At 35.1% G+C, this 21,652-nt stretch overlaps 2 protein-coding genes across 2 annotated transcripts; one reads left to right on the forward strand and one right to left on the reverse strand.

Annotated features, from left to right (window-relative positions):
- Positions 1-11,117: 11,117 nt before the first annotated feature.
- LOC128241137 (P2X purinoceptor 7-like) lies at positions 11,118-12,987 on the reverse strand. Its single transcript, XM_052958110.1, has 4 exons — positions 12,830-12,987; positions 12,115-12,241; positions 11,771-11,862; positions 11,118-11,274 (listed from the first exon to the last, which is right to left on the reverse strand). Exons 1-4 carry the CDS (start codon positions 12,985-12,987, stop codon positions 11,118-11,120), a joined length of 534 nt encoding a protein of 177 aa, XP_052814070.1.
- A 3,596-nt stretch (positions 12,988-16,583) lies between these two features.
- LOC128241138 (putative nuclease HARBI1) lies at positions 16,584-19,014 on the forward strand. Its single transcript, XM_052958111.1, has 5 exons — positions 16,584-16,908; positions 17,655-17,767; positions 17,960-18,071; positions 18,274-18,321; positions 18,938-19,014. Exons 1-5 carry the CDS (start codon positions 16,584-16,586, stop codon positions 19,012-19,014), a joined length of 675 nt encoding a protein of 224 aa, XP_052814071.1.
- The last annotated feature ends 2,638 nt before the right edge of the window (positions 19,015-21,652 follow it).

A 21,652-nucleotide genomic window follows, 5' to 3' on the forward strand; every position in this document is an offset into this window, starting at 1 on the left:
ACCGATGTCAGCGAAGGCTAAAGCCACAATAAAATAAATATGCAGCAATCGTAAACGCATGTCACTGATGAACACATAGAAAGTAACTGTGTTTTGTATTAAACCGAACAGAAGAATTAGTAAAACGTATGACCCATACATGTAATACACATAGTCATGTATATGAGTAGAGGCTTTAGACATGTTGAACAAAGATTCTCCACCAGACATGGTAATTCGCTTTTTATTGATGTGCTAGATTGTTGAATATAAAGTGCCCTTATAACGAATAAATAACCAAAAGCAAACCTATTTGATTTAATTTAATTCATGTTGACAGTTTATATAGCAGTCCTTACTACACGGTCATTTTCGCGCACCCATATGAATATTGAGGTGAAAGAACAGTCGTCCATCTATAAATAAGACATATGATCAGAATAGCATTCTGTTACCACTATCTGTTTCAACATCATATATCTGTTTTGCTTCTTGTAACCCTATATATATAATGAAGGAATGTTCAGATTCAGATACTTGTCACACGACTAGCATTACATTCGTCATATCACTCCTTTCGTGGTGGTCCATTTCTGCCTTTTTTAGTTCTGCCGCATTTTCTCGATTACGAAGTTTGAAAAAGAAATCTCAAAAATGCTCGATAGAAACTGTTCTTTCACAGAAGTAGAAAATAGATTTTAATTTTAGCGTTATAGCTGGTATGTTATGGCCCTTCGACACAAAAAAACAACAACAAGTAAACACACCAAACAAATTACAAAAATATAAATTAATAATCACAAAACGAATTAAGAAAAATATTTTACTAACCATAAGCTTGTTTTATATTGACTGTTTTTAACTCTGTTTTAATGGTTTATATTGCCGAATTGCCTGTTTCCATTGCCGAATTGACTGTTTAAATTGCCGATTTGAATGTATGCATTGCCGAATCGCCAGTTAACATTGCCGATTTCCTGTTTTATACATTCGAAATAAGTAGACAATACATTTAATGCAATGTGCAATATTCCTGACCTGTAAAAACATTTGGCAATGCAATCAAGATGTTGGATATGAAATTAGATCAAAGAATATTGATTGCTTTTGTTGTTACGCTGCAGTAAGCCATCTGTCAAATCTTGGGCATCAATGATACACTTTTGCCAACACCACAATTTTAAAGGTTTAACAAATACAAGAATAAAGTTTTTACAGACTTTGAAACAGTAACCTTTAGAAGAGAAATGTATTAATGCGTAGTGAAACTAGGCATTTAATGATTAATGCTAAAATTAGAAGGGTAAAATGCGGACAATTCAGGTAATATTACAATAGTGCTATAAAAAAGGAATTACGTCATACTTGTACTCGAAACTTGGACCTTCGTGTGATTACATAATTAATTAATACATATTTGACACTGCATTACCGGATAAGCGTATTAAATATAGCTTTCGGTCACACTTAATATGATATCAGTTATACAAACAAAACAAGTAATAAAACACCCTAACAATAAGACCACATCTCCATATCCTATAAGTGTAGGCAGTTACACCACATCTTACCACATTACATTACATTTAATATGTTAACATTGATTAGATATTCATTACTTAGAACAAACATCGTCATCGGTTACAAAATACACCTTACAGACTATATTTCTATATCTAAGCTGGTAAGACCTTAATGGACATCATTTCAAACGATGATCAGCTTGACAATTTCTTAATCTTAAAATGATCATTAATTTTAGTTATAGGCCATGACGAAAAAAGGTAATGACGCTTTTTTAACAATATATATTTTTGCGGTATTGTTCAAAATGTGTTTTTCACATTTGTGTTTTGAGTATTAATTATTTGCATCACATCTTATTTAGTGTGTGTGTGTGTGTGTGTGTGTGTGTGTGTGTGTGTGTGTCTGTGTATGTTCTTTCAGAAGGCCGCATTGTAAATAAGACATGTGTTATGTTTTTCATAATATGATGCCTATGTCTTAATGTGTTACCTTCTATAAATAAAGTTATTTTTATTATTATTATTATTATTATTAATGTGCATTTTTTCCTGGATTCCAAAACTAAATCGAAACTAAATTTACCTTCCAATAGCAAATTCATTTAAATATGAATTACTATACCCTTATAAAAAAATCATTTAGTGTGATAAAAACGACAACACTCAAGAGACAAGAAAAAAATCCATGATTTTATTAATATAATGGTACCAGAGTAACGAAAAATATATCTGCTTTCAGGATAATTATAAGCATTAACCTTTTGGGAACATTATGCCACATAATCAAAATGCTTTACCGTCTTCTTTAAAATAAATAGACTTTGTAATTTTCAAGAAATTATTTAAGCCGTTCCTACATGTTTTAAGATACTCAATGAAGTTTAATATCTATGTGCAGAAAGTGTCTTATTACTTATAATTGAAAATTAAATTAAACTTCTGAGAAAAAGCTAATAAAAAACAACAACATTATAGCAAAAAATGTGATGTTCGATGGATTCGAACATCCACTCTAAAACCAATTAAAATTTTCTAGTCCTGGGCCTAACAAGATATTCTACAGCATAAAAATGAAGAGTATTAAGTGCAGGTTTTCATAAGGTGTGTGCTTCCTTAAACTGCAATTAATACACTTTTAACAATAATCGTCAAACAATGCCTGTGTTTAACAAGTGCGACAGACTTTACATGACTGCATCATATAACAACGGGATTGACATTTGTAAATCAAGAACAATGTAGGGCGCAAGACCTAACGTTTTCTTTTTCCAAACACCAACTTTGGTCCTGCAAACTGGGTCGTATTTAAAATAGATTTTTTAATAATCCATTTGAAATAAGAAACAATGCTGAGATGAAATCTGGTAAATATCACATCATAAAAACTATAATATTGACACTATTTTCTTTAATTTGAATCGTCATGTCAACCTCTTTCTAGCGTTTTGAAGTCATTGCATAATTGTACAAAGATGCAGTGTCGGCAGTAATTTATTGACGATGACGGTGGCGCTGTGGACACACCTTAATGATCCTCGATTGTAGTTATGGTTGAGCATTTTGACTCGTTTAGGTTATTTCAGTTGTAATCAAAGAACAAGGTGTTAAATTTAACCGATAGGATAATTTTTTAACAGGGCTATCGAAAAACACGCATGTACTGGTTTTCTTAATGGAAACGGACTCGAGGTTGATAAAGTTTTAATTGTAGATGACGTCAATGTGTATATAAACTAATTATGGTTTAGTAGGTAATGTGTATGTACATTTTTAACAGTCTGTCGGTTTATTTGTTTTATGAAGAAATCAACTAGAAGCCATGTACAAAAAGGTGAAACATAATCCTTTGGCACAATTTGAAAGGGTTTTATGTGTATGGTAATAATCTGTAAATATAACAATGACGCATGTTTTATAGCCTCGATATATCGCAAAACATCTCAGACACCATCTGTAAGGATCTGCTTGATTTTCAATGCAAATATCTTCGAAAAAGTAAGCTACACTATGTTCAATTTAAGGTCAATGTACTTTTATCAATGTTCCGGCTTTACTTAAGTGGACTTTTCATTCACAAGCAACCTTTTATATTGAATATTATTACACGTTTATATCGTGCATGTATCTTAACAGAACCATATTCAATTTACCTTTTAATGGCCCATTAAATTTTTTGACTTCAGTCTATAAACTAAATCACAAATCTGCATCAATTGAAATAGTAAGGCATTTTGATTACCCGAAATACATTTACATAAAAATTAATTAACTTAACATTTTAAATGTATAACTTGGAATGTTCAACTGATGTTAATGACCATAGAAGAATACACGGATTTAAAGTATCTCCGTTCGTTGCATTGACAAAATATTTACACAAAGAATGTGTTTCAATATATAATATTTCTGTATGCTTGGTGTGAAGGGTTTTACAGAAATTACGTTCATTCATCGATATGAGATGCCTAAGTGCGTTTGCCATTTTAGCTATTTTAGCATTATGAAAATGCCAAAGTGCCTTAACAAAATTTAAAATACTTCGAAGAATAACGTTTTGTACAAATCGCATGGCACAAACCATTTATATAACAAATAACCATCATTAATAAACAATCGAAATTGCAATGGTATAATGTACTGCACCAGTCCATTGTATCCACTGTCCCCCCTCCCAGGTCCGGGGGATAGCGGGGTCTCTGACTTTCGGTCATGTTAACCCCGGGTAAAATCTCCGCCCTGCGGGGACGAGCAGCTGGTAATTTCCCCGCCAAATGCCCCCGAACCCCAGGGACCCTAGGTAAGGCACATTCCCTGCTTTGTTTGGCGCGAAAACAAAACACCACATTCACCCGGCTCTACGGGCCACCCGGGTGGTATAAACACTGCCCATTTCCCCGGCTATCTTCGGTATGCTACCGGATCTAGGGGAGCCGTTGATACAATTGACTGGTGCATGATGTTAGCTACGTGATTTGTATTCCTTGACAATATTTCCTCCCAAGTATCCTCGTTAAACACGCATACATGAATGGTAAGCAAAACACAGATCGAAGTACTAAATAAAAAGCGCTATGTCACTTTTACTAACTATTGCGTAAAAATATTGATAGGAAACTACCATGATTGACAATCAAATCTGGCAAAACTCCTACAAGCGTTTGCACCTGTGGTCACGTGACAAACTTTGTTTATCACTCGTGCATCATATCACGAAACCAGATCATAGTAAGATATTTCAAAACATTGTGTCGTGACATTGCTCTCTGTTTAATGAATATCACGCGATAGCGCACAGTAAAGGTTCAGTTTTACCTCACCGTTGCACATTTGACGAAGATATACCTTAGATAAACCTCTAAGCGCAACACATCATGGACTACAGATGTAATCACATACAATTTTTATATGGGTAACCATTGTCAACGGCTTTTCGCTAACAAAACGACTTCCGTATGTCAGTCTAATATTCCTGATTTTTTTTGGTATCGTATGGGCATCGGTTAACAAATTGAAGGCAATTAGTACATCAATTACAGAAGCCTTCCTTATAGCCCTAAGGCAATCTGATTTACTATGCAAACTACAGCGATATTCCTGTAGTCGAGCATGTAATAAAAAAATCCTGTTTCAGGGTAAAAGGCAAAGGCCCGAAATACACTGAAAGATATACACAAACTTACATCACCACAAATAGATCGCACACAATATGCTACAGCTTCATCAGTAGATGAATTAAAATAAAGTTCTGAAACATCTCTTCGAATAACTGGTGACTCTTCAACATACATTGCTAATTGTCGCATTTCTGTTGACCAAGAACATCCCCGACCCCAGAGATTTATCATATTATTTTTCCTACTCCAGGATTGCACCAATCCGCCGCCTACCTCTTTGTGACCGATAAGGGCACATATCGATATAAATATTAGGAACGGAATTTTGTTTTTCTTTCAGGTTAGTTTTTGGTTTTCCGTATCTACCCGTCGTTTTAAACAACAGATAGATGGAGTTTTTTTGGAATATAACTGGTATTTCGCTTAGTAAAAGACACAACTTGCTTTACTCTGAGAAATTAAACAAATACTGATATATTCAGGAATATATAGCCTTTCCAAACAAAATTATCAAATTTGTGTTTAATTGAGACTGAAAATTGATGGCAAAGGTATGTGAAACATTGTCCACGCATTCCGGAAATATATTACAAGTGTCATAACGGTATAATGGCAGAGTTGTTTTAAGCCAGACGAGTTGGAGTAATTAACCATTGATTGAATGCGATGTAGAACAAGATTGGTGGCAGCAATGATACGCGTAGGGCTTAAGCACATTTGGAAGCCGATACCGACCAATAAATATCGTATATTTTATATATATTGCAATCAGCATTATTTGTAAAGAAAAACAGTCCCACCTCTTATTATCTTTGGCCGTATAATCTTTGGCCTTCAATAGTTCAATATCTCTCTAATGTGTCTATTTATTTTACAACGCATGTGATACAGCAATTTGTATCACCTTGACTCCTGTAATATATTTTAACAAAATAAAATTGTGCATTTCTGAGTCTGAGTCTCATATTCTCGACCAAGGTCTTAACTTATACAACTGCAAACGCAAGTTCTTTGAAGCGAAATTATTCTTTACTAGCTTATATTCAAACACTCACTAAGAAACGACACGAACGAGTATTTACCTGTTGTTAAGATCGTTATGTCTTATTTCAAACCTTGTGCTTTACCACAAGAGCTTAAGCATTAAAATTAAAAAAACAACAATCAGGTAGAGTTTTGCATAAGGGTTGTGCTACCATAAGTCTTAAATGTGTATTTCAAAATTAATATTTATTTTGTCAGGTGACTTCTACATTGAAAAGTTGATTCATAAACATATATCATCTCACCTCTTTTCCAATGTCATTTTCGCACAGTTTAATACACTTTTATTCAGTGAATTAAATCTGGTATCATTTATCAGCGATCCAAACATGCAAATAATCGCTGTGTAATGCACGGATAATGCATCTTCGTATGCATCTTACACTAATGCATACAGAAACATGAGAGCAACTAATGTAAACCTTTTCAAATTGTCAATATATGTATAACAGCTGAAAATATAATAATGATGCTTAATGAAAATATATAGTTTCTTACGTTTAATAGGATGTAGAGTGTTTAATTCTAGCTGGTCAACAAACCCTTCGGGCAGTATTCAACATAAGTTTCATCTTTAAAGGTGAACTGAACTGTAATTTCTAGTTCTTTATTTTATTTATTGTTTCTTCTTAACGCGCTCAAGTTTGATATAAGAAACGTACATTTCGTTTCTACGCTCTACCGTTTCCACGGAATTCGGCCTCTGTTCTGCCCATTCTATGGTTGCTAGATGAATTAATGCCCTTGAAATGAGTGGACATCTTGTTGTCTCCCTTCGTGTAAAATGCGCATGCGCTACCCTTCCCATCATGCAATTATGTTGGCTACCAGTCTTCATGTGTTAATAACACTAGACCGGGATACATCCGGATGTAAACATACGACAATTGACAGGTGGCGGGATTGTTACGCTTTAAATAATAGAGGGACCGAATAATAGAGACATTATGAGGTGTTTTGTCGGCTGTTGCGACAGTTCTAGCAAGACAAACCGGGTTTGTCGTTTTACATTTCCAAGAGATGCTGTTCTTCTACAGCAATGGATTCAAAGCATCCACAAACATGAATTGCTTTGTGCTCCACAGGATGTGAGAACCGTCCTTGAGGTATCGGGGCCGAGGGTGCCAGTGGCTGGCAAGTACGGAGACAGAGTGTGTAGCAACCATTTTGACAAGGTTACTCATTAATTACATCCTATGTTAAAAATCATATTCATCAAAGCGCTTTAAATGTAACAATAGTTTTTCGGAATATGACCGTATCGCTGCTTCTATCATTTTCCTTTTAAATATCATGTAGGCTACGTAATTGTAGGTATTAAATAGAGACATAATAAGGCGTTTTGTAGGCTGTTGCCAGCAAGATAAAATAAATTAATAACTAACATTATGCAGTGTAAATGACTTAAATTCTGTATGAAAAGAATGCAAAATATTGTTGAATATGATTATCAAATTTTTATGATTTGTATTGTTGTTTTATTTTTTTCAGTTTGATTTATTACCATTAGGAAGCGAAGGTCGTGGCTACAGATTGAGAAACGGTGCTATTCCCCATATATTTCATGAGACTTTCAATGGAAGGGAAAAGACGGTAAGTTTATTTTAGGAGTAGGACATAATCTTCCACACTTGTTTACAATCAATGAAATAGAATCATACCATTTTTATTTTCAAAAAGCTCATTTCTTGTAAGTTTTATATATCTGTAATAACTGTTTGTAAACTGCAGTGTGTGTGTGTGTGTGTGTGTGTGTGTGAGGGGGGGGGGGGTAACAATTTGTGAGTTTTCCCTCAACACTGTGATCCACTTTACTGCCACATTTGGCGGTACGATATGAATACGGTAATCATTATCATACGGTTTTAGTCTGTATCGCCAAGACGCATTTTTTACGACATGAATACTAAAATAACAATGAGGTGGTAGAAATTTTATGATGATTTTCCTTTTACAGATCTACATGTATGCATATTACTGATTAATCTTTAGATATGGTTCATGGGATTTTGTTCATATTGGACGTACAGCTTTAATGATCTGGAGTAGGTATATAAATACTTGTATTATTGAATCTAAGTTGTTTATCAATGAACTTATGGTAAGTCTGTGTGATTGAACTCTGTGATGACAAAGGTATGCTTGTCGATAATAAGAGGCTGTAATAAGATAGCTGACAACATCCCATTCTAATTCATACATGCCATTTCCCCCTTACGGGGGGAGATATCGCATGTAATTCTGACCCATCCCCTGGTCCCTGGCTGTGGGATCCATATCCCATGGAATATAAAAAAAGGAAGAAGCTTGCTTAAAGTTGATAGTGGAAAGCATCCATAGTATTTTGAGCGTGAAATTCCATGAATAACCGTGATGGGTTAAGTACAAAAAATATTTTAATAATAGTGTGTTTCTGTATTAATTATTATATCATATTTTAGTACTTGCACTTAAATGGCTGTGTAGAAATCCCCTTGTATAATATCAATATCCCCTCAGACCAAAATCGCCTAGGAAGCCTCTCATAAATTTTGCATGTATGGTATGACAACCTCATTGATGCGTATGGCAATGTAGTATCTGAAGATAGTAAATCTTATGATGTCATTTCATAATGCATTGATTGGTCATTTCCATTATTAAAGGACCACGCGTATGCCAGTGACCAATTACAAGTGGCAAATGAGTTGAAGAAATCAGGAGCTACCACGGCAAAACCGCAGATGTTCAATGTCCAGTGTCAGACAACGATCTGGCCATTGGTATATAATATTTGTTTATACAATAATAAAGAGTTTAATTTGTCTGTGCCTGTGAATTAATAATATATGCAAGACTTAAACTAATAATCATCATTGACTCATTCTTTTTAAATAGCTAGACGCTTGACTAAAACATATCACCATAAGAGTTATTGTGTATAGTTGATAAGAAATGCTCATGCATTAAGACAATGAAATACATGAAAAACATGTTTGCATATATAATGACTTTGAGGGGGAGGGGGGTTTGTTATGCAGTCAATTGTAACCACGCCCGCACGGGCACTTTGACTTTCGGTCCAGCTGATCCGGGGTAAAATCCCAGCCATGCGGGGATGCCCTAGTTAAATCCTGCATCATTTGGACATCCTAGGTATGACCCATTCCCCTATGTTGACGGTGTGCAAACAAATTCAACGCACACAACACTGCAGGGCAACCTGAAAGGTAAAAGCACAGCCCATTTCCCCCACGTGGTATACTCTCAGCCGGGGGGGGCGTGTTTACAATTGAATGGTGCATTGATACACCACTGGTTTGTCTTACTATTGAAATAGCTGTTGCAAGTTAAAACGTGTGCTGACTTTTACTGGGGCATGTGCTGTAGCACATTACAATGCAATTTTGATAACTTAATTAATTTTCTATTTTTTTAGTGTTCCACAAGCTATGAAACAAAAGGTGTTGGAACGGAAATAACCACACAGGATATGGGTGCACAGACGGATCATGACTGCATTAGTACACCTGGGTCACTGTACACTTTGGATGACAGTGACAGTGACTGGGCTCCTGACAGCCCTCCTTCAGCCGCCAATATGCCATGTTCTGAACATGAAGAGGCAAAGTTCATTGTCTATGAATCATGCCTGAATGAACTACTCACAACATGTACATCATGTGGTATGTGTACAAACATACAGAAATGTGCAATAGGGACTGGGCTTATTGTGAAGATAATATGTCATGCATGTGAATATACAAAAGTGTGGTATTCCCAGAAAATGTGTGGACGAATGCCTGCTGGGAATCTCCTCCTCAGTGGAGCCATCCTTTTTTCCGGTGAAAGTCCCTCGAAGGTCATTAAAATGTTAGGTTTCATGAACCTAACATGCTTTACTGACATACAGTTTTATAACTTCCAACAGTTGTATTTGGTTCCCACTGTGTTGGAAGTTTGGAAGGTTAGTTTTAATTACAATCAGTTCAAACTGGCCTATTTGTTGAGATAAAATGATCCAAAGACTGCCAAAGCCTATGTGTCATAGATGATGTTTTTCAAACATTAACTTTAAAGGGACTGTACACCAGATTGGCACCTAAAAAGTTTTGTTCTGCAACAAGTGTGGCCATCAGGAAGTTCCCCTGGTGGAGTCCCAACACACAAGATCTTGGTTGAGACTTTACAAGATTGTTGATTTGTGACATATATTTTTTACACTTGTTACATACATCAGATATACTTTAATCATAATTTGACATCAGTTATCATACAAATGGATGCAGGAGCCATATTCATCAAGTTCCTTACTGAAATTGAATTAAATGAAAACTAATAATGATTTTCAAAATGTTCACTAAAAGTATTAAAATATTAAACAATGAAAATATCAAAATAACAAATGCATACACATACTTTCGTTCAAAATAGGAGAGTATTTATAGACAAATAAAAGTGTATTTTTTTTTACTAAGAATAAAAAATCACTAAGAAACTTGATGAAAATGGACCAAGATCAAAACACTGGTAACATGAATCCAAGGTATGCTAGTGTGTAACCTTATGTATACTCGCATTTGAGTTTTGCCCATTCTGAGCGTGCTCCGATTGCTAGTCATTGTTAGGTTTTTGAAGCATAGTGCACAGACAGAATGTTACCCTGGTAAGAGCAGCTACCCTGGTTCTTTAACATGCACCAATGTATAGCACAGTAACTCGGGATCCCAATTTAACGTCCCTCCCTAAAGACTGTTTGTATTTTTCTGTGGTGAGAGTGAAACGCAATTGTGACCTTTGACTTAACAGTCAATTGGTTACCACTAGACCACGGGTCCGCCACCAACAGAAGGATTTCCATATTATTATGTTAATATAATTATGGCTGGTTGGCTTGTTTCTGTAGTTTTTTACATAAGTATTGTTGGTGTAGTTTCCATTGTGTAAATTCTGCTTTTGCAAAGAAATTGTAAAATCACACTGAGGCATATTTAAACCCGCAATATTCCTCAGAGGGAAATGCCTGGCGAATGGCATTCACCACGCATGATGGCAGCACTTTCCTGGAATGTTTCGGCAGGTGCTTCCATATGAATCTTGCAAATCTTCGGTATGAAACATACCGATAAGTTCTGTAAAACATAAAGGAACATCATGTTAAATGACATAAATTAACTCATTTCAAAAATCGGTTTCAAATGCTTAATACATTATGCATTATTCTGAACAATGTACACACCATAACAATACAGTGTCATCATGCAATGGATAAAAAATATAAAATTTGAATAACTTATCTTTACATCAGGTTAGGGCATTCATGATTAGGTATTCATGATAGAAAGAGTATCTATCAGTGGACTTGCATAACAAGAAACTGAAATAATTGTAATTCTATTCTCATCATGATCAGCCCTGACATCAATACTTCCTGGCACCCATTTATTATTCAGTCATTGACATTAGACTTTCGGATGTTCAAGCCCGAATTCTTATACTATTGCATGGAATCATATTTTTGAACAAGCCCTGCTATATAAAATTCAGAATTTGAGCAAGCCCAAAAGACATTTTACCAGTGCAGGGCTTGCAGGCTTGTGCTGATTTCAACCACTGATTATTACTTACTCATTCATTGGTGTATCTTCAAGTGGTGGGCCTTCACGTTGCAGGAACTCGAAAAAACTCGTCTCAATGACCCAGTGGTTAAGGCAGTTGGACTGCAAAGAAATAGGTTCATATGTATGCAATGACTTTTAGAATACATAACTAAACACATGTTACATTCCAATTGTTATACATCTCTCTCATTTCCATGGCAAATACTATCATGTTTGACAAAACTGTATGTGTTTTTTAATAATTGTTTCAAAAAACCCTACCTTTTAATTCATTCATTTACATGAAACCACTAACTCAACTTACTAAATTCATAATGTTTGCAATATGAGTAATACATAATTAAATCTAACCTTAAAACCCTCATGGTCAGAAATACAGCTGACTTGCTGCTCCATCATCCTAGCCTGGACAAGGGCAATGCTGCAACAGCATACAGACTCTATTACAGTCGTTTGGACGCATTTTCCACACTGGCACCTGAATCATATTAAAGTACATGTACACTTACATGTACACTTACATGTATAATATTTACATGAGTACAATTAAGAATATGTAAGCAATGTAGTCATTCTAAAATGCCATCCAGGCTTTTTTTTTAATGATGGTAAGCATCATTAAAAGAAAGCCTGGACGGCATTCCATCATTAAATAAAAGCCTGGACGGCAATTTAGAATGACTAGTAAGCAATGATGATACCGTTATATTAGGGAAATGTCTGCAGAAACCAGTCACTGTATTCACAGACACTTTCATAATGTAATAGCTAAAGAACTTAATCAGACAGGTTTCATAATAACGAGTTTGTACACAATTTAAAAAAAACACATAGCGACCTTTAAAATTTAGAAAACCAAAAATAAAGCATAACCAACCATTTTCTAAAACAATATTTCACATAACGCACTATAATTAACCTGATCGTAATAATTGGCTACATATTCACTTCTAATAAATAGATGTCAAATTAAATAAGAAATAGCGAAATGGGTTACTGACTGATTGAATCGAAATGAAAACCCGATTTCTTTCTAACACTGACTAAAAGTGCAAGTATTTATTACCAGTTCGATGGTTTGGGTCCAAGAACCTGTTCTTCAACGTCCAATTCTTCGTCAGTTTCACCTTCACTACTGTTAGATGAACTGACACACGTACCGCATTCAGGCTCATACAGGTACGGCGAAATATTATTACATTCAGCGTTCGCAGGCAGCTCCATTTTGTAAATGTTGACAGTTCGGCGGTTGTTTTCATTTCGGGCATAGCAACGCCGGTGAGTATTCAAGGGGACACCAGTCATGTCACATTTAGAAATTGGTCAGAACAGAGGCTACTTTGAGCGCTATTTTAATACATTTCAGTTTCGATATGAGATCTTAGCTCCTTATCAAATTGACATCGAGAACACTCGAAAATAGATAGTTGGATAAAAATAGGCTGTCAAAATACAGTTCAGTTCTACTTTAACCTTGAATATGCCTCAATGGTTACATTCAGAATGCAGAATGCAGGCTCGTACATTCCACTCAAATCTTTCAATATCTCTTAAACTCGTGATATTAGTTCGTTATTGCATGCCCCAAGGCTGTTAAAGTAGTTTCCGGATCAATACGGACATACCAAAACCTTGCAAGTGGTGTTAATAATGTAAAATACGTATAACACTTTCAACCTATCAAGGTATTTGAATTGTTACATGCATATACACATATAAACTTAGTACTTCATTGTTTAATAACCTCGTTCCATTGTAAAGTGCCACAGATTCATTAATGTAAACCATGTTTTCCGCTATGATGTTACCAGAATGTATTTACTAGAATTTGTATCGAATGTTCTAGATCATCTAGTTATTCAATGTATAGAAGTTTTAGAATAAACACGATTCTTATCATTCTTATAAAATTTAAGAGAAAGTTCTTGAGGTGTTGTCTAGAACCTAGCGATAAGGCAAACTATGATTTGGATCCTGTAGCAAAATTAAAGTTTATTTAAAAGAATAACAAATGCAAGATACATTCAAAAACATTTGGAAGGAAGGGAGGGAGGGAGGGAGGGAGGGATGATTCGATTATGTTTCAGGAGAAATCGGTGTCGAAAGCTTATTGTATATTGTATCAAGACTCATGGCTGTCGCTAAATAGCTCAATTGGTTGAATAGCTATGAATATTTATATCAGGGCGGATTTGCGTCATGTCAATATGTTCTGCACTTGCAATCTGCAGTATTTCAGAGTACCAATTTCACTTCATACGCACACGATCAACAGCCTTATTGCGCTATGCATTTTGCATTTATATTCGCAACGTTTGCAAACAATTCATTTACAACTGCGGTATGTCTTTAACTTTCCAAATACAAGAAGCTCGAAGGAATATCGATTGTATCTGGGAATAATTTTGAGAGTGTTTCTGCTCGGTCAGTTGTAGATTGCTTAGACCTTTGTTCGAAACACTCAAGTTCGTCAAAGTGCAAAGCAACCATTCGCTACTACAAACAGCGTCTTGTATGTGATTTGCTCGACCAGGACTACAACGGCAAAGACAAATGGTCGGCATTGCCCGGTTTGGCAATACATGCGATAACATTTTGCAAAGAAGGCTTGATCCTCTTCAAGTCGTTCTGCTATCTGATTGAAGAGACACAACAAACGTGTTCAGCCGCAAGACTGGCATGCAGTGAGATAGGAGCATATCTTGTATCAGTCTACGACGAAGAAGAAGACGACTTTGTATTCAAATTAACAATCGACCCCCCAATCACGCATATATTTATTGGAGCAAACAACTTTCTTAATGAAGGAAGACTAGCATGGGACTCCGGAGAACCGTTTTTGAACAGTAATCAATAAATTATTTTAGTGTTTTAATCTTCCAAAAATAACGATAGTACTTTCAAAAACAAACAGGGCTTAAATGCATGATCAAATTACTACGACGCCCTTTATTGAATGAAAATTGGAAATGTCGAACGTGTTAGCAAAACAATTTAGGAAATTAATTGTATAAAAGCTTTTTTTATATTTTAGAGTTTGTTTCATTCAGTCATCCCTCATTGTCAGAAACCAGTCTGAGGGCCGAACTCAGAACAGCCACATATACATGTATATATTCATGTTCATATCGGATTACCTGGATGATCATGGCGGTGTTCACAGTATACAATGTAAACATATTTATGTTTTTTTTTGTTTTTTTAACTCATTGTTAGAAATGGCGACAAAGAAACGACAATATTATTCTGAAACTGACATTTACATTTCAAAAGAAATTTTAATTTAACAAATTAACATTTTAGAGTGGAAAAAATGCATGTTTTTATTTTGTTTTTTTTTTAGATGTGTAGCCGTTTTCCATTGTACCACCTGACTTAAATATGTATTCGTATTATCAAACTGTCAATATATGTAAAACAGCTGAAAATATAATAATGCTGCTTAATCAAAATATATGGTTTCTTATGTTTTATAAGATGTAAAGTGTTTTATTCCAGCGAGTCAACAAATCCTTCGGGGAGTATTCAACATTAGTTTCATCCTTAACCTTAGATATGATAGGTTGTATAATAACAATAACAATAATAATAATAATAATAATAATAATAATATTAATAATAATAATAATAATAATAATAATAATAATAATAATAATAATAATAATAATAATGATTATAGTATGATAAAAGTAATTATAATAATAATAATAATAATAATAATAATAATAACAGCAACACCACCAATTCCCAAAACTAAATTTTCTCTATATTTATCTTGATCGTATTGTGTCCCAGAGGATGAATTGTTACACTATCATTGATGCTCGACTATATCAGGCAAGCTCGGAACAGAAATCTAACCCGAAAAGTCTAATCCGTTGAAAGCGTTGGAAATACCCTTTCCAGTACATCTGTTTATGTCAACACAAGTCACAACAACAACCACAATTTCATCTACCATTATAAAAACCGGCTTCGATCATATATATGTTTCAAATGTGTGACAAATGAGATCTTATTTTTCACAGCTGTGAAGAATATGATCCTATTTTCCACAGATGGAACGAATATGATCTGGGAAAAATAAGGTCTTACAAAGCTGCCGATACTTGGAGCCAGGGAAGAATTGCAACCACCCAGTTTGCTTTGCGTTTTAGATCAGCACGATTCACGGATTGGAGCATCCTTTTAATTTGTTTTTATTGAAGTCCCCCTTATTGAAGTACTTCAAAGGAATAACCCAGTCTTTTGAGTATTGTCTTGGAACGAGGATGTCCCTTATTTTTTCCAAATCTCGGATATATTCCATCTTTTCTTCTTTTTATTTACATTTAATACTTACACTCATTCAAATCGTATCCACAACCAAACCTCGAGGGCGGTTCAAGTGGCCCAGCCGAGCACTCACAAATGTCCCATTCACGCAAAACACTTGAGTCTCACTCACACTTGTGAATAGGGATATACTTTTCACTCGAAAATATCTGAACCGTTATGTGATAACAGAGGATTAACTCATTGAGTGTGAGTGGCCCTAAGTCGCTTGAAGACATGTCGTTTTCCAGGCAAAGAGTGAAGATCACGCTGTTGACCAGTTGTTGAAAAAAGTTGTAAGGCGTGGGTGGGGTAGACAAATAATAATCAGGGCCCGTATTCACGTACGTGTCTTAGCCTCAAATGTAGACTTAGGACTCAAGACTCAAACTTTGGGCTGTAAAACGGTATTCACTAATGTCTCTTAGATCAAAGTTTGAGTCCAAAGTCTGAGCCTGAGTCTCAAACGTTGAGTCTATAATTTAGAAGCTTTGCAACCTTCAAATATGGCGGCTGGACATAGAGCCATCGTTATAGATCGCATGTATCTGAGGCAAGTGCCACGTCCTCGTGTTTTTCGCGATGGGAGTAACCCTCTGGAGGACCTAAGGGAAGAGGAGAGATTTGCTCGCTATCGTTTCCAGCCAGATACGATCTACTTCATTATTGATTTATGCCAGGCAGCTGCCCGGGACACAGGCAGATGTTTCGCAATACCTTTGGTGTTGTGCGTTTTATGCTACCTGCGGTTTTTGGCAACAGGAGCTTTCCAGTTAACTGTCGGTGACACTGTCAACCTGCCAGCCCACAGTAAGCAGAGTTTGCCTCCAGGTTGGACAGGTGCTTTCTGCTCTTGCAGACCGGTATATCTGCTTCCCGTCCGGTGATCGTGTCCGCCAAGTGAAGCAGCAGTTCGGTGCCATGGCTGGTATGTAATATCCACTTAATATTCACTTCTTAAGCTTAAACCTTAAAGGAATTACTCAGCTAAAAATATTGTTTATGTCACTTCCATTGAAGGAGAGTATTCCTAGTGGGACGTAAACCTTGTACCCTGTTATGTAGGTTAACCTAAAAATACCTCACCTATAGTCTTTTTCACTCTTTCTGTCATGAATACATGTATGTTTATGTTTACCTGGATTTATGTATACATGTATGAAGTAAGTAATAATAAAAAGGCTTTACAATTGATTTTTAAGCATGACAATAACTGAGATAAATGAAGTTGTGCCTGTTTGACATATTCCTTCATTTCAATGCAAATATTACTGTTGATATAAATATTTTAGTAAAATAAGTTAGAATTGCATGTACAAGGAGTTCTACATGTATTTTAACAGTACTGAACGAAGTAACTAATATATAATTCGTGATAAATGATCCAATTCCTCATTTGATGTAATTAAATATTCCATTTAAAAGTCTGAGTATGAATTTCAATACATTACTATGTTTTTACAGGAACCATTGAGAGTAACTGATGATATACAGTTCCTGTTTTCTGAACACCTAAGACTGGGACCAATAACAAAAAAATCTTACTAAGTCTTAAATTATACATGATCATGTTTCAGGCTTTCTCAACGTTGTCAGGGTAATTGATTGCACGCATGTTTCAATAAAGAAGCCATCGGCCAATCCAGAGGATTACATTGGGAGGAAAGGATTTCCTACAATAAATGTTCAGGTAAATTGAATTGAATTGAATTGAATGTTATCCATTTTCCAAGATGTTGAATTCATTTACCATAACCATCTTAATCCTTGAGTTTCTACTCAATTATAAAGTTATACTTAACATAACATTTATTGAACTGATTTGAATTATATGTAATTTAGCATTATTGAAATCACAAATATTAAACTGTGTATATTTCAGGCTGTAGTTAATGCCTCATATAGGATCACATCAGCAGTAGTGGTGTGGCCAGGGTGGACACACGATGCACGTATCTGGCGCCAATGTGCACTCCGAAGGAATTTTGAAGATGGTATGAACATGTATATGACTTCATCAATGGATACATTAGTACTGTTAAATGGAACCATATGCTTCCTATCTAGTTATAGCATGCATTCATATGGATAAATATAGGCTTCCTAGATAAAGAAGTAAAAATACCAGGACAATATGGCTATTTTTATAATTGATCTGTTGTGTAGTTGTAATATAATGACACATTTTACCCACAGGTGATATGCAAGGGTTTTACTTGCTGACAGTGGCTATGCCTGTACAAGGTATATGTTAACCCCCTACATGAATCCTATGGGAGAGGCACAGGCACGTTACAATGGGGCACTGTGTCGCACAAGGGTCACTGTTGAGCAAACCTTTGGAATTTTGAAGCAACGATTTCAGGTAGAATAACATTAACACTTTTTAAAATTTCCCTCTGCTTAAGGAACATTATATAGATGTATGACAATGTTTTAATTATATAAAATAAAGAATTATAAAGTAATTTGTTCTTTCAATGTGTGTTTTTTTCCCAAAACAATGCATTTTCTTGTTGTCAGGTACTTCGGAGGATGTTGAATTGTTCTCCAGAAAGGGCATGTATGCATATTAGAAACTGCATCACATTGCACAATCTGGGGATCGATCGCACGGATATCGTTGCTGTGGACCCAATCGACCCCAATGATAACACCCATTATCATGGAGTTGATGTTGGGGACAACATGGATTGGAGGGCCGCCAGAGAGTACGTGACCAGAATGTACTGAGCGATAGGTAAAATCACTTGTAATACAACATTCATCTTATCAATACATACACATGTAATGTTAAATGTGTTGTGCTTTTCTGGCAGAACATCATAGATGGCAATCATAACCTTTTTTTTCATTTCAGGTGCTGAGATCCTGGCGTCTATGTACCCATTAGCATTTAATCATCCTCTGATGCATGCTAACCTGCTTGTAACATAGCATCAAGATGGACGGTGAATGTGTTGTACACCGTTTAAGCTATTGGCAAGGCAACTTTAGCACAAAAGGACCTTGGAGTTCGGGTTAGGAACGCATGGTTTTCATACAGGACGATCAAGCACTAGTTAGTGGCACATGCATGTAAAGTGATAAGTTTAGCCTAACAGACTGATTTCCTGTTTTGTTTCTTAACTTAATTGTCTGATGCTTTTATGGCACCATACAGTTTGTAAATTTGATATGTATATACTATATAGCAAACTACATACCTTATGTCCTTATTAAATAATTACTTAAGCAAACTTTACAAAGAATATTTCATCGGACATGGATAAACAATGATTTGTAACATATATATGAAATGCCATCAGCAAACTTGAAGTGTAATCAACAATGTATGGTAGGTTTGTATTTAATGCAACTATGGTAAACCTTTTTCCTGTATTTACAACATGAACATTTATTTATTCAGTAGCGGAATAACATATATGGTTTCTAACTTTAATAGCACATGAATTTCAGGGCATTACTTACTACAACAAGAACAGTTTGACTTGATCAAAAATAGAGGCACCTAAGCCAATCATACCTGCAATTCAACACTGTACAAAGCTTCAAATTTAAGAAGATTGATGTAGGATCTCAAAGGTAATTTTGAAGAACAGTTAGGTTAAGCAAGTACATCACCTTCAAATCTACAATGAAAAGTACAGGGACAGGCCTAAAATGTTTCAAAGGTAATCTAACAGTGTGCTTGTTACTTTCAAATATCCAATGAATTGGTTGAGCAGAATTATTTATTAAAAGTAAAGGAATCTACAAAAGGATTTCCTGAATGAAACTCAATGGAAGACCTTTGTATATAATAACTTTTTGCTGCATCAGCCATTTCCTTCACTGAAATAATTGCATTTTTTTGTTCCAATAATAGGTCCATCTCGAGCTTGATTTTTTTGGTCTCCTCCCTAATCCTGACATTGTCAAACGAAAGGTTTTCTGCAGTTAATTCATTTATTGTGGACTGCCCCCTGGTGACAATTTTTCTTTTGGCTGAAAAACAACGAAAACATTTTTTTTATATTATACTCGGCTTAATACATATAATGTTAGCATAGCTATCACATTTATCATTGACTTCAATCATACACTATTTTAAAACAAAATCACTATATGCTGCTTCATATAAAGAATATGTTATATCTGCTTTTTTACAATTATTGTATCAAAGAGTAACACATTCTATTAAACAATTGTCAAGAGGTTCTTTTCATAAAAATACTTTGTTTGGTGCCAATCTGGTGTACAGTCCCTTGAAAGCATCAACACATACAGAAGTGTTAAGAAAATGTAACTTTCTATCATATTTTCACACCTGACTGAATTAACAATTAAAGCAACCAAACATCTAGAAATATTTTGTTTTAGTTAATGATGTACTGACACAATGAGATGCATATAATCATATACATGAACATGAATACTTTCAGTAAATTCCGCAATTTTTTATTGCAAATCTTTTAGATTGTTTCTGCCTCTATGAACTAGTAGCATGGTAAACATATTTTACTTACAGCGTCCTTTTACATTTTGATTTTTTTTCCGGCACTGTTCCGAAAAACGTGGCTCTGTGAATTCACTGAAATATAACAACATGAGGTGTGCTACTTTAAATAATTTTAACTTGAGTAAATCTTACTAAGTTGAATGTCCACTGGTTATTGTTTCAATGTATATTGCATTCTTATAAAAGTTTAAATAAATAAAAAAAAATATGAATAATTTTCATTCATTGGCCCATTAAATAACAAGTGTATCACATCACTAGAATGATGATACATGTATATTTTAAATAAGTACAGTGTGTTTCAGTGGAAATAATGAGGCAGTAATACAGCTCTGCATGGCCATGTTACGTAACTGTTATTTATAATGAAGTTGTTGAAAGCTGTGTTTAATACCGCATGCAAAATGTAAACCTTATGAACAATTATCTTTCGTGTTGTGCTGTCTCAACAAGAAATAGCAACAAAAAAAACACATTTACAAATAAGGAATAAAGTCTGTTTCAACTATCAAACGTACTGGCTTACAACAGTGGCAATATCTTGCCACTTTGCCCGGCGTTTTGTTGCATTTTTCCTTACCCAACACCCTCTCATTTCTCCGAAAAGGAGCTCTTACCTCTGCTGACTCTGTCCATGGGGGACTTTTTTGTTAAGAAACCCTAAAAGAATAACAACGTTTTAATAACTCAACTTTCTAGTCCATTGCTAAGGTATCTACGTAAAAAAGAGTTCTCAGTGAGAAATTATTCAGTATATGATCAGCATGTAAATATTTTATTAACGAAATGCACGATATCAGTATCAATAATTTAATGAAAAACATGTAAACAATATACCTGTCGAGTCCATTATCCGTCTGCCAATGATGTAACGGCGCGTGAGAGCACCTGCTGACGTAATCATGGAAAAATACCGCTTGCATCATCGACATAAAGTATTCTCAGCTGAGTCTGAGTCTAAAATTGTTAGTGAATACCAAAATCAAAATAGTCTTAGCATAGCCTGAAACTGAGACTGAGACTGAGACTGAGTTTGAGTCAATAAAAAATGTACGTGAATACGGGCCCAGATAA

This window comes from Mya arenaria, chromosome 7 (genome assembly GCF_026914265.1).
Source record: "Mya arenaria isolate MELC-2E11 chromosome 7, ASM2691426v1".
NCBI lineage: Eukaryota > Metazoa > Mollusca > Bivalvia > Myida > Myidae > Mya > Mya arenaria.

What these genes read in the sequence shown, in the direction of transcription:
- LOC128241137 (XM_052958110.1), bottom strand. Translation starts at nt 12,987, where the DNA reads ATGGAGCTGCCTGCGAACGCTGAATGTAATAATATTTCGCCGTACCTG. An exon ending in GGACCCAAACCATCGAACTG is followed by an intron (nt 12,242 to 12,829) that starts GTAATAAATACT and finishes AATATGATTCAG; the next exon opens with GTGCCAGTGTGGAAAATGCG. An exon ending in GAAGATACACCAATGAATGA is followed by an intron (nt 11,275 to 11,770) that starts GTAAGTAATAAT and finishes TATGTTTTACAG; the next exon opens with AACTTATCGGTATGTTTCAT.
- LOC128241138 (XM_052958111.1), top strand. Translation starts at nt 16,584, where the DNA reads ATGGCGGCTGGACATAGAGCCATCGTTATAGATCGCATGTATCTGAGG. An exon ending in TAAGCAGAGTTTGCCTCCAG is followed by an intron (nt 16,909 to 17,654) that starts GTTGGACAGGTG and finishes ATCATGTTTCAG; the next exon opens with GCTTTCTCAACGTTGTCAGG. An exon ending in TTCCTACAATAAATGTTCAG is followed by an intron (nt 17,768 to 17,959) that starts GTAAATTGAATT and finishes TGTATATTTCAG; the next exon opens with GCTGTAGTTAATGCCTCATA.